Genomic DNA, 13,963 nt, shown 5'->3' on the forward strand with positions numbered 1-13,963 from the left:
TGCCTTTGAAGGTGGTCCACAGGAAGGAGCCAAGGCATAGTCTCATACCCACACAGGCTCCATAGGAAGTATTCCAAACTAATTCCCTGCTCTTTGGGGATGGGCTGAAGAGCTATAGCTCATGATGGAGGCAATTGAAATGAAAATATTGGGGAAATGGGGAAATTCCTGGGTTACAGAAGGAAGTGAGTGAGCAAAGTGAGGCATGAGGCAAGGCGTGGTGGTGGGGGGGAAACTTGAAGACTTCTATAAAGGAAGCGTGGTGCCTGTTCAAGTCACTGCTCAGCTTTGTTCCTGGGATTGACCTCTTCTTTAGCTCAGAATGATTCTCAAGGTATGGTTATGTTACAGCTTATTTCCTTTGGTTTTATTTTCATCTCTTTACTCTTTTTTTCCAGTTATGTGATATTTTTGCTTTGAAAATGACATTTTACTTTTTTTTAAATGGAAACTCTGATTTTATATATTACCCCCCAAATATTAGTGCCTCTCCTCAAAAATGTCCTTGTAGTTATTTTATTTATGCTTATATGTTTATATGTTTTCTCCCTTAATAGAATATAAGTTCCTTGGGGAAGTAGAACTTTTTCATTTTTTTTCTTTGTATATTCTGTGCCTAGCCCAGCACCTGAAAAATAGTGAATACATAATAAGTGTTTGTTGATTGACTGAAAAATTGAATGCATCTTTTCCTTCACCTGATACCATAAATATGATGGATTTGGTTAATTCTTTTTTAAAATTGAGAAGATAAGTAAAGATGACTTGCTATTAAGAAGTTAGTCAACTTCCATGTACGTTGAGTATCATATTTCTTGTCTTCTCAATAGGTGGGAAAATAACTGGGAGGAAGGAGATAATTCAGAACTGGAAATAAAATGCTTAAATAAATTAATCAACATAGTATTATTTATTTTATACTTTAAACACAGTTTATATTGCTGTTTTCATAAACATAGGACTTAAAGTGGCTAGAACCTTAGAAATCAATCCCTCTCTTTTTTCATAGGATGTAACTGAAGTCCAAAGAACTTGTGTTTTGCCCAAGGTCACATTCCCTTTGGGGTCAGTGTAAGATTACTTGTCCTTTGGAAGCATGAGATGCCTTGTAGCATAGTGGAAAATGAACTGGCCTTGGAGTCAAGAGAGACTAGAGAGTTTTAATTCCATCTCTATTATATGCTACCCATGTGACCTTCAGCAATCCGTTGAACTTCTCTTAGCTCATTTGTAAAATACAGCTGATAATACTTTATATAGCGACCTCACAAATATGGGGGGGGGGGAGTAAGCACTTTATAAACTTCCAAGTGCTATGTGAATATGAATGACTATGAATATTTAAAGGTTTCTAAGCTGGCTTCTCTATGGAGTGGCCACCTGCACTATTCATGGAAGTACAGAGTTGGAATAGGCATTTAACAACCTACTCTAAGATCCCACTTTGTGTCTACTCTTCCGATGTTTTCCAAATGGAATGGACTTTTCACAAGGTAGTAAGTTCCCCATCACTGGAAGTTATCAAGAAAAGGCTGGGAAAACTCTTATGGGGAATGTTATGGAAGAGAGTCATACATCAAGTAAGGTTTGGACTAGACCAGATTAATGTCCTATCTTCCATCCAGCTCTAAGGTTTCCATGAATGAACTTCATCCTGTGAACACCCAACTCTCTCCCAGCATGGTAGTGCCATTACTTGTAGCCTGTTCCAATAGAAAAAAGGAACTCTGCACTATCACTAACCAGCTCAAATATACAGCTAGACTTGGAAAGAGGTAGCATGTTTTAGAACTGGAGCTCCCAGAAATAGTACAGATATGTTGATAAATCTCCAAAAATGGTTTCTGCCACAATAATCTCTTCCTCTTTTCCCATTTTAAACTGGTTTTGCAGCAGTTCCTAGAACATAAAATGATAATACCTACCAGCGTGCCTCTCTTGAGGCAGCGGGCAGAGCAATGGATGGAGCACTGAGCCTGGTATCAGGAAGGCCTGAGTTTAGCCTCAGACTAGCTGTGTGACCCTGGGCAAGTCACTTAACCTCTGTTTGCCCACTTCTTCAACTGCAAAATGGAGATAATAATAGCTCCTATCTCACTGGGTCATTGTAAGGACCAAATGTTTGTTGTGGTTGTTGGTCAGGTTTTTTTTTCCAACTCTTAGTGACTCCATTTTGGGTTTTCTTGGCAAGATAGTGGAGTGATTTGCCATTTCTTTACAGATGAGGACACTGAAGTAAACAGGGTTTGTCTGTCTGTCTGAGATGGATTCGAACTCAGGGAGCCAAATCTTCCTGACTCCAGGTCAGGCACTCTATCCGCTGGGCCACCTGGCTTCCCTCAGATCAAATGAGAAGTTTGTAAAAGGGTGCTTAGCACAATGCCTAGTGCATAGTAGGCACTATAGAAATGCTCATTCCCTCCCTCCCTTCCCCTAATGAAAAAGGCAATGGTTCAGGAGTCTGAGGACCTGAGTTCAAATCCCAATTCTGGTGTTGATATGACTTTGGGTAAGTCACTTAACTCCCTTCAGCTTCAATTTCTTCAACTGTAAAATGAGGGATCTATAAAATGAGATGGCCTCTCAACTCCCATCTCATTCTAGATCTACGATCTTTTGACTTATTGTCCCTTAGCCCCATCTCAGAGACTTCACTGTGAAAATCCCAGCACACCAGCCTCCATTAATATCAAGACTTTAAAAAAAGAAAAGTAACATCATGTTACAACAAAAGACAGAGTGCCTTATACGTAGTAAGTGATTTAAAATGCCTATTTAATGAAAATATTAAACCCCTGGCTTACATTTAGAGAATCTAGAGTTTAGACAAGTTGATGGACAAGACCCTTAGGTCAAGAATAGTCAGTCATTGGAATCGGGGCCATTCGTGGATGTTGTTCCCCTCCTTGGCTTCAAAGAGATGAGAGGAGGGTATCTCATGCTTCCAAAGGAGAAGTAATCTTACATTGACCCTAAAGGGAATGGTCAGGAACATAAGAAAAATGAGATGAAGAGAAAGAAATTAGTTACTATTCTATAACCCATGAACTTTACTTTCTCTCACTTATCTTAAAAATAACTTTTTGGATCTGATTGGTTTTTTCTTGTTTGCTGAGAAAGCAGTTTGGTGAAATGGAAAATCATTGGCTCTAGAGTCAAAGATTCTGGGTTCTAATCTTGGCTCTGTCATTCATTACATGTTTGACCTTGGGCAAAACACTTAAGTTCTTTGGACTTCAGTTACATCCTTTGAAAAAAGAGAAGGGTTGATTTCTAAGGTTCTAGCCACTCTAAGTCCTATGTTTATTGAAAATAAATGGAGGTCAGGGTCAGCATGGAATGCTCAATAATGCACGAATACCTCATTGTTGACAACTGGTGTATTCTTAGACAACTACATGTATCTAAAGGAAGTTGAACTCTGAATAATTACACTGACCAATCTTGGTCTTAAAGAATAGCTAATCAAGCATGCATCCCTTCTCCTGGTAGGGAGACAGCAGGAATATGCCACATTTAAAAGTAGTTAGGATTTAAAAACAAAGGGCATAAGTAAAACTTATTTTTGAAAAGCATGGAAATCAATTTTTGTTTTAAATTCATGTTAAAAAAAGTTTACATTTAAAACCTTGTCATGGTCTTTTTTTGTAAACCAAAGGGCCCTTGTGAAACAGACATAATGATCCCTCACTGAATCTGTTTTGTAAGATTCAGCAGCTTGGTGAAGTGGGAAACATGTGAAATAAGTGGGATTGAGGCTCAGCTCTGACATAGCCATGTGGGGGGCCTGTGCCCAAGGCTCCTTCTTTGTAAAAGAAGGGCATTGGATCAGGTTATTTCTGAGGTTGCTTCCAGAACTCAGATTCAGAGTGATTCTACAGTTTGTTATGTCTGTACATTAGATTCACTAACGAGGGGCATATAAGTAAAAATGCTAACTCCTCTTGTAGGAAGCATAGAAATAGAAATGCATAGCATCTGCTACTCATTGAAAAAATCTTTCCTTTTTAAGTCTGTGACAGCAAGCTTTGCCAGCGTCATCCACGGCCTAAATGTCAAGCATCTGACAGACCGAGTCATCCAGAGAAGCAAGAGGATGATCCTGGATACTCTGGGTGTTGGCCTACTGGGAACCAACACAGAAGTCTTCCACAAAGCTACACAATACAGTAAAGTAAGAGTCCAAAAGTACATATTACATATAGTTATAAGTTTGCCTAATAATCGATGTAACATAACATAGTATGATGAAACATAATGTGATATGATAATATAATGTGACATGACATAATATAGAGGGGCAGGACATTGTAGCAGAGAGGGCTTGGAGTCAGGAAGATCTGTGGGTCATGTCCAACCTCTGATACATACTGTGTGACCATTGGCAGATCACAGCCTCTTGATGCCAAAGCCCAAGCACTCCCCTATTCCTAACTTATTTGTTCCTACCAAGGGCACCACTATCCATCGGGTCACCCCGGCTTGTAACCAAGGTGTCGTCCTAGACTGCTCACTCTCTCATGACCCCATCTCCAATCTGTTGCCAAGTCCTGTAGAGTGTACCTTCACAACATCTCTGCTGTATAGGTCCCCTTCTCTCTTTTCATATGACCATCACCCTGGTGAAGGATCTCATCATGCCTGGACTACTGCAATAGCCTTCTGGTTGGTCTCCCTGTCTCAAGTCTCTCCCCACTGCATCCCACCCTCTACTTGGCTTTCAAAGTGACCTTAGTATAGGTCTTTCTATGTCACTCTCCCTGTTCAATAAATGCCAGTGGCTCCCTATTACCTCTAGGATCAAAGATAAAACCCTCTATTTGGCTTTTAAAGCCCTTTGTAACCTGGACCCTTCCTATCTTTCTAGTCTTCTTATAGTATTCACCTCCATGTACTCTATGATCCAATGGCACTGGCCTACTTGCTGTTACTCGAACAAGACACTCTATCTCCTCACTCTGGGGGTTTTTTGCTTTTGTTTTTTACCAGCTGTTCACTATACCTGAACTGCTCTCCCTCCTCATCTCTGCCTCCCAGCTTCCCTGACTTCCTTTGAATCTCACCTAAAATCTCACTTTTAGCAAAAATCCTTTCCCAATCCCCTTAATGGAGAAAGAGAAGGAAATAAGCCTTTATATAGCACCTAGTATGTACCAGGCTGAGTGTTCTTATAAATATTATCTCATTTGTCCCTGCAAGGTAAGTGCTATTATTTTCCCCATTTTACAGATGAGGAAACTGAGGCAGTCTCAGAGGTTGTGACTAGGTTCACACAGCTGTCTGGGGACACATTTGAACTGTTCCTGATTCCAGACCCATGAGCTGACTCCAAAAGTACCTTCTCCTGTTTCCTAATGCTGAACATCTTCCCTGTAGTGATTATCTCCAAGTTATCCTGTATATATCTTGTTTACGTATTGTCTCACCCCATTAAACTGTGGGCTCCCTGAAAGCAAGAATGGTTTCTGCCTTTCTTCTCGTGCTCAGCATTTATCAAATTCCTGACATCACATAATTTGTACCGAAGAAATACTTGTTAACTCTAAGACTATAAATTTAAGACAAACTGCTAAACTACAGTTGCTAAATTATACAAATTTACAATTGTACAAATAAAATTACAAATTGCTAAATTGGTAAAAATCAGTAGAAGTAGTTTATATCATTTCTCTACACCAGTGAGATCACAGGTCTAGACAAAAACCATTCACACATACATACACATATATAACATATATGCACAATACACAGAAGATCTGGAAAATTTATATATACATATGAATATATACATGTGTTTACATACACCCACATACATACCCACAAGGAGTGTCCCAAAACTCAATGCAGTTTTAAGCTTTAATAACTTAAATACACACACACACACACACAATCCAGAGCCATGATAGATACAAAAGTTGAGTTATGCCAAGCAACTTATATAATGTATAGAGTAAAAATAATGAACATGTCTATGATGTAGGTACATATAGAGTACATATATACAGTAAAAAAATAAGCTTTGTATAATGTTGTAGACATGTATCTACAGTAGTAAAAATATATATAATGCAATATAGGCATTTATTTGTCATTTAGACAAAATATGTCCAACATGTCTATAAAAATAAATTGTTTATCACAGAGCTATGTTTCTATAATATAGTCATTTGGAGTATTTTTTTGGACCAGACTCGTGACTTCCTAGCTATCTGGAACTCCCCATGAGATGAGAAAGCTCCCTCTACCAAATCAAATTGGCATTTTCTTTGTACCTTGAAGTCTTAAACAGTTGCTTGAAGAGCATATCTTTGAAGGACATATATGTACATATGTGTGTATATACACATATCTGTATATATTAGTTTGACTGTTTATAATAATATATTACATAATATAGTATTGACAATATACCTATGATAAATAAGATATATTCACAGTCACCATGGCTTAGTGGATAGTGAGCTGCTCTCAGAATCTAGAAGACTTAGATCCAGGTCTCACCTCTGGCACAAAATGGATGTTTGACCCAGGGCAATCACTTGTCCTTTAAGTGTTCCATGTCATTCTCTGAAACTAAATTGCACAACAGGTGCCAATCTCCAATAGTAGAGAAAGTTCCTCACCAGGTGCTTCTTACACTGATAAAATCACAGGTCTAGTTTTTTTTTAAAGACACACACATATATAATACATATTATAAAAACATATATCCAGTAGGCATAAATGTCTGGATCATCAATTTAGAACTGAAAAGTTTACCAAAAAAATGTGCAGATAAGTCAAACCTCTCTAACCCTCAAAGCCCATTTGCATCAGGAACTTGTATGAGAGGCTGAGTCTCCTCTAATCTACATGTAAAGGAGAAGGTGTATAATCCTCTGGGTCAAAGAAGAAGAAATTTACGGAATGTGGTTTACATTTTTCATCAAAATCTGTTAGATTAATGACCCCAAGCATTAAAAAGGAAGGAGCAAGCAAGAGAGAGTGGTGACCTGATGCCCCAATCTGACCCTTCTGCTTTTGTTCCAGATCTACAGTAGTGACATATCCAGCTGCGTCTGGGGACATCCAGACCTCCTGCTCCCACCCACATATGCCGCTTTCGTGAATGGAGTAGCTGTAAGGATCTTTATGCAGTTTTTCAAGTCTGAGATATTCAGTATCACTATTTTTTTTATGTGTTGTTTCTAAAGCTTTTAAAACAAGCCTTTTTAGAAGCTTCACAGGATAAAATTATGAGCAAATGAAGCCAAGGACTTGGGGAAAAAGAACTTTTCATGAAACATAGACCACTCTTAGGTTACCTCAATATAAGTCTGGAGAACCTTCTCTGTGGAAAAAAATAAAAAACTCAATGCCAAAGTACTTGCATCGAGAGGGAAACATAAGATAAATACTAAGCTTACTCTGAGTGATATTGACACTTGGAGGATTTCAGAAAGGAGAGACCATTCTCCGCAGGGATAATCATAGAAAGCTGCATGAAAGAATAGCATTTAAGCTTGGCTTTGAAGGGTTTCAATAGGTAGAAACCTGGGGAAGAGGGGAGGTCAAAGGAACAGGCTGGGAATAATAGTGTGTATCCAGTACCAGCAGTGCAATCAGGAAACCTTGATGTTGAGACTGCTTCAGACACACACAAGTTGCACAACCACAGACAAGTCTTTCAACCTCTCAAAAAACAGCATTTTCTTCATCTGTAAAAAGAGCATGACAATACTTGTGTTTCTCTGACTTTCCTCTCACAACAACTCTCCTATGTGAGGACAGCACGTCAAGCAAAATATTATGTAAATGTGATTTATTATCTCATATTGTATATTATTTAGGAAACTGCAAGTAGAGGAATTTGACTGGAGATTAGTTTTTTTATGTGGAAGTAGTTGGAGGCAAAACTGGACAGACAGGTCTGATAATGGAAGGTCTTGAATGTCAGGATACAGAATCTGGACTTTACTCAATAGGTACTGGGGAAGCTACTGAAGATTTTTTTTTTTAAGCAGGGCACTGAAATAATCAAAGCAGTGCAGTGAGTATGGAAAAGAAGGGATTGAGTGAAAATTATTGAGGAAGAAATAACCGGACTTGCCAATTAACTTGATGTAAGAGGTGAGGAAAGAAGAAAAGTCAGAAATAACTACAAGGCTTAAATCCTGCATGGCCTGAGAAATGAGAAGAGGAAGTCCCTTTAAGGGACAAAATAGTGAGTTCAGTTTTATAAATGTCAAACTGCAGATAGCAGCAGGACATCCAGATGTAAATATCCATGAAGAATTTGGGAACGAAACAAATAAGCATGAAAATATCCACAAAGAATTTATTTGAGAAGGCAGTTTTTGGAGTTAGAAGTATTTGGCCTAGAAAAAAAAACTGCCTGTTGCCTTTCTCTGGATATAGATACTCTTTTCCACCTCTTCTCTTCCTAGACTAATTTTCTCTCTAGTCACTGTGCTCAGCTTCCCACTTTCTGGGAGGTGCCCCTTTATGTCTATACAGGAAGAACAAAGGGACCTTTGAGGTATCCTAGGCAACTGTCCATGAGCTTCTGATTTACCAATCCCCTAATGCTATCATTTAGTTCTAGTGTGTCCAGAGTAATTCATGAGTGGCCTGGGTTCATTTTTATGTATTTCTTTAGAGAGTTTAATAATATGCTTTCAAGAAATATCTCTTTAGTTCCTTCAAGTCTCCAAATAGATCTCCCTTTCCCTCTTCCTCTCCCTTTACACCTCCCTCCCTCTCTCCCCCTCTCTTCCTTCATGTTCCCCTCCCTCTCTCTCTTCCTCCACTCCCCCCCCCATAATCTCCCTGTCAGCTGCCTTTGAGTAAATGAAATATAAACTAATAACATTTAGGAGTTAACCACAGATTTCTCTTAATACCTGCTATAAAAGAATAGTAAGGGGGAAAATATAGTAATTTTAAACAAACACAGATGAACTTTAGAAGCTTATATACACTGTTCCAGGTGATTTCTGCATGCTTATAATTCCACTGCTACAAAACATCTGATCCAAAATCTGAACCCAGATTTTCTGAACCCCACCCTAACCCACACCATGCTCCTTCCTCAAACCTTAATGAAAATAGAGAGAACCTCAGATAAAAATCCCATCTCTGACAAAGTTATCTTCTCTGTTGTTCTTACTGCATTGAGACTGAAGGGAACTGAATCTATGTGTGTGTGTGTGTGTGTTTTTCCCTATCCTACAAAGGTTCACTCAATGGACTTTGATGACACATGGCACCCTGCTACACATCCTTCAGGGCCAGTACTTCCTGTCCTCTTGGCTTTATCAGAAGTCTTACCTCAAAATCCCAGGGTCTCTGGACTTGACCTGCTGCTGGCTTTCAATGTTGGGATTGAAGTACAAGGCCGATTAATGCATTTCTCCAAGGAATCCAGTGACATACCAAAGAGGTATGGAGAGAATTTGTCTCAGAGTTAGGCAATGAGTTGCCTCACTCTTTGCTTCACTTATAAAACAACTGATGCTTTTAGTGCTCTGGAGTAGTCCCTGAGATATCAAATCTAATACTAAAGGCTAATTTAACCACCAGGTGGCATCACTAGCCACTATCCTAGTTTTATTTGCTGGAAAAAAGATCAACTGTTAGCAAATGCTGACAATAAATGCCTACTGACTGACTCACTCATTCACCTGACTCTCATAAACTCCACTCCACTTAGGGGAATTGCTGGTGAAATGCAGACTTTCTTTGGGTTCTTTAAGAGTGAGTAATCCCCAGGTCCACTTCTGTCTGGGTGGCTACATTCTTCTCATTAACCATAGGGTGAAATTAGTGAGGATTTGATTTCTTACCTACCAAAAGACTTTGCCTTACTCCTGAATCTGTCACATTTCACCAAGCCCTAATCATGTGCCATAATGGAAATAGTCCCCATTATAAACAAATGTGTGGATACTGTATGTAGTATTTTGCTATTCTGTACAGTAATCAATAAAAGAAATAAGGATTCTATAACAGAAAATCAGCCACACAGCTGGAGACCCTTCTAAACCCAGTATTCCTCCAGTGTATAAGGATTCTCTTTATTCAGGAGTTTCAAGAAAGACAAAGTTCAATTTATTTAGACTCCCCACACCATACCTCCCGAATGGAGGGAAACAAGTAAAGAGAATACAACACAGTTCACATCTAAATGTCAACTCATAGCTTCTAGTAGGGGCAGTCATTAAATTAAAAAATGCTAGGTCTGGGTCTCAGCTCTTCCTCATGGCACAATGGATCGTGTCATGGGAAACATGATACAGAATCCTACAACCACTGGTTTTCCATTTAGTGTCCTGTTCTTGGCAAGGGCCTCCAACTGCTTCCTGCCAAGGCCAACTCAGGAGTGGTACAGTGGTACGCAAGGGCAGACCAGACTAAAATACCTGCATCATCATGCCCCCACTGTCCTTCTATCTCTTTGACCTCATCTGTAGTACCTCCCCATTGACTGTCCTGTCTGTTTTATTTCCTTCTGAGATGTTCCCTGGGGCCTAGTTACTAGAATTCATGCCAAAATCCCAAGCCAAATTCCCCAGAAATTTCTTTTTCACAGTATATTTGAGCATGCAAGAGTAAAAGATAATATTGGCTTACCTCTCTAAGCCACTGCCTGCCCCTGCAAGAGGCTTTAGCCATCAATGTAACATAAACTTCTCTAATGCACCATAATTAACTGGCCTGTTCTGTGTTCTGCTTTCCAGATTCCATCCACCAAAAGTTGTGGGCACTTTGGGCAGCGCTGCTGCTGCAGCCAAGTTTTTAGGGCTTGACCAGACAAAGTGCAGGGAGGCCATGGCTATTGCCGTTTCCTATGCAGGAGCACCCATGGCAAATGCTGCCACACAGACCAAACCTCTCCACATTGGCAATGCAGCCAGGCATGGGTTAGAAGCTGCTTTCCTGGCTTTGCTGGGCCTTCAGGGGAACCAGGAGATCTTGGACACAGAGGCAGGGTTTGGGGCCTTCTATTCCAACTACGCCCCACAAGCCCTACCACCTTTGGAATCTTACACTTTGCTGCTGGACCAACAAGGCATAGCCACCAAGCGCTTCCCTGCCCACTTAGGAACACACTGGGTTGCAGATGCAGCTGCTTCTGTGAGGAAGCACTTGCTCCCCACTGACAAGATCAAAAGAATTGTGCTTAGAATCCCTGATGTCAAATACGTGAATAGGCCTTTCCCAGTTTCAGAGCATGAAGCCCGACACTCTTTCCAATTCGTTGCCTGTTCTGTGTTGCTTGATGGTGACATCTCAGTCCAGTCATTCCACAAGAGCCAGGTGGACAGGTCTCAAATAAGGAAGCTCCTTAATAAAGTGGAACTGGAGTACCCTCCTGACAATCACCCTAACTTTGATACACTCTACTGTGAGGTGAGCGTCACCCTGGAGAATGGAAATACCTTCACAGAACGCTGTGATACTTTCTATGGTCACTGGAGGAAACCACTGAACCAGGAAGACTTAGAAGAAAAATTTAGAGCCAATTCCTCCACCGTGCTCCCCTCTGAGGCAGTAGAAGGCATTATAAAAACGGTGAATAGATTAGAAGACATAGAGGACTGTTCTTTGCTAACCACGTTTTTAAAGGGCCCTTGTCCATCAAAGACTTCAAAATGTACTCAGCACATGCTCTCCACTCATAGCCTCTCTTGATACTTCCAAAGGAGGGTTTTGACACCTTAAAGATTCATAGGATCATAAATTTAGAACTGGAAGGGCCCCTGGAACACTCATTTTACAGATGAGGAAACTGAGGCACAAAGGGTTTATTTGCAAGTGTCTGAGATAGAATTTGAACTCAATTCTCTTTGACTCTCAGTCTAGCACCCTGTCCATTATGTCTCCCAGATGCTATGATTTAGTAATTGCTTTCAAAGGGTAAGCACCTGAAACTTGGGTTCTCTATCAATCAACAAATTAAATAAACAGTGTTAAATCAGGCAAGACAAACTCAATTCAGATATGTCTCACTAGGTATATGTAGAAATGACAAGTTTATCTTACTGTGTCAAAAGTAATGGACATATTTCTTAAGGCAACATGAAAAATTTGCATGGTAATGTGCACATTGCTCAAGACAACATGAGAAAGCTGCAAAACATCCATACAATCACAGGTTCATAAACCAGAGCCCATCCAGTCCAAACTCTTCATTTTACAACCGAGGAATCTGAGGCCCAGGGAGTGTGCTAAAGTCACACAGGTGGTGAGTGTCATAGGCAAGAAGGCTAAATAAAACCTAGTCCAGGAGTGCCTTGACAGCAAATTTAAACCATTTCCAAATAGTTTTACTGATTGATGGATTTTCAAGAGCTCCATATCTGGGGAGAAATGTCAATACAATAAACTATTTCTTAATCCTAGGGAAGAGTTCTACAGCTTCCTTCACCAAGAGAATTTTTTCCCAAGCCCTCCCCAGTCTCCCCACAACTATATAATTCATAAATCCCAGGGGTTAAAAAAAAAGTCACATTCACTTGGCAAGACAGCCTGGTAGCAAGATGTAGAGTTCCACTTGGAACTGATGAACCAACTAACAGAACTATGGCAAAGATTATACAAAGTACCAGAGGAGGAGGAGTCAGGAGCTATCAATTCATGGAGAACTGGGGCAAAAATGAGTAAATTTTTTTGTTTTCTTCCACATGTAAAGGCTGACATTTAATTACTGTAGAATGTAGTCGTGCTTTTACCCTGATTTTGTAAAAAAAAAAAAAAATAAAGATATTGATAATGTAATTGATAAAGATGCCCTGTGTAGACATTCTCTCCATCAATATTTCTGTGCTCTTTTTGCATGTTCATTTACATTTGTATTCTTTCTTCTCAATTAGATTATAAACCCTAAGGGTAGGGACTTTGTATTGTTTCATTCATCTCTTTCCTCCTCCTCCTCCTCCTCCTCTGATGGAACCTCAATATTCCAAGCCCTAGCCCTAAGATTTAACCCCTTTAGCATCTAGTAGGTGCTGTATCCATTAATTAATAAATTTCATCATTAACTGCCACTGTCTACATCTTCTTACAACCCATTCTAAATAAGAAATGAAAACAGCCACCTTCCTACCCAGAAGAAGGGGAAAGGAAGCAAGAGAATACAATGGGATTAATTAGTGTATCAGCAATGCCATATTCACAATGCCTATAGAGATTAAAAATATGCTGATATAATTATCCATCACAAAATACATCATGCTTGCCATATGGGGAAATAAACTAGAAAATTTATTAAGATACCAAAAGACTGAGTCCCAAAACCAGAAAGTGAAAGCCATCAGAGTAGTTATGATATTGGCACAGATAGATAAAGTAGAAAGCACCCACATTTTCAAGCCTTTAAAACAGAACAGGCTACCTCAGGCAAAGGTCCTCCTCTCCCCACGCACAGCAACCACCCAGCGTCCGGGAAGCGTGCTCCCAGCAGCTCCGGCCCCTGGCAGTCCTCAGCAGGAGTCCTTAGCAGTCCTAACTCAAAAAGGGCTTTGCGCTGCCGCTGCCTCTGCTGCTGCCGCCGCCGTCGCAACCACCGCCAGCCACCGCAGGAACGCTAACTTGGCTTTCGCTTTTCCTCGCTTTCGCTTTCTCTTGCTCCGCCCCTTCCTGCTATGTCAGTACGTCCATGGGGCATGGAAGATCTTTAAATCCCATAACCCTTACAATTAGCCAGAATACTTAGGCTAACAAGACTGACATAGATACCCCTGCAAATAAAACATGTCTTGCACATTAGTAACGTAAGTGAACAGAACTACATGAAGACAGTGACAGCCATGCCCACATCTCCACCATGGCCCAAATGGCAGCACAGAAGATGCTGGCTTGGCAAGCAGCAATAACCTAAGTTCAGAGGTAATATTAGCAATCTAGGGGCAGCTGCCTTCAATTTCGGCCTCAACATAGGGATTAAGGGTAACAAATAGAAGTGCATAAGCATTTCACTGGT

General features: G+C 40.1%; 1 protein-coding gene across 1 annotated transcript; it reads left to right on the forward strand.

The window, feature by feature from the left end:
* The first annotated feature begins 250 nt into the window (after positions 1 to 250).
* ACOD1 (aconitate decarboxylase 1) lies at positions 251 to 12,767 on the forward strand. Its single transcript, XM_069066834.1, has 5 exons — positions 251 to 334; positions 4,013 to 4,174; positions 7,030 to 7,119; positions 9,216 to 9,421; positions 10,719 to 12,767. Exons 1-5 carry the CDS (start codon positions 323 to 325, stop codon positions 11,671 to 11,673), a joined length of 1,425 nt encoding a protein of 474 aa, XP_068922935.1. The 5' UTR covers positions 251 to 322; the 3' UTR covers positions 11,674 to 12,767.
* The last annotated feature ends 1,196 nt before the right edge of the window (positions 12,768 to 13,963 follow it).

This window comes from Petaurus breviceps, unplaced genomic scaffold, assembly GCF_028583685.1.
Source record: "Petaurus breviceps papuanus isolate PSGF00001 unplaced genomic scaffold, PetGlider_PUasm1.0 90730, whole genome shotgun sequence".
Taxonomy (NCBI): domain Eukaryota; kingdom Metazoa; phylum Chordata; class Mammalia; order Diprotodontia; family Petauridae; genus Petaurus; species Petaurus breviceps.

Excerpts from the sequence above, each read along its gene's own strand:
- ACOD1 (XM_069066834.1), top strand. Across the intron at positions 7,120-9,215 it reads CTTTCGTGAATGGAGTAGCT|GTTCACTCAATGGACTTTGA; the intron begins GTAAGGATCTTT and ends TATCCTACAAAG. Across the intron at positions 9,422-10,718 it reads TCCAGTGACATACCAAAGAG|ATTCCATCCACCAAAAGTTG; the intron begins GTATGGAGAGAA and ends TCTGCTTTCCAG.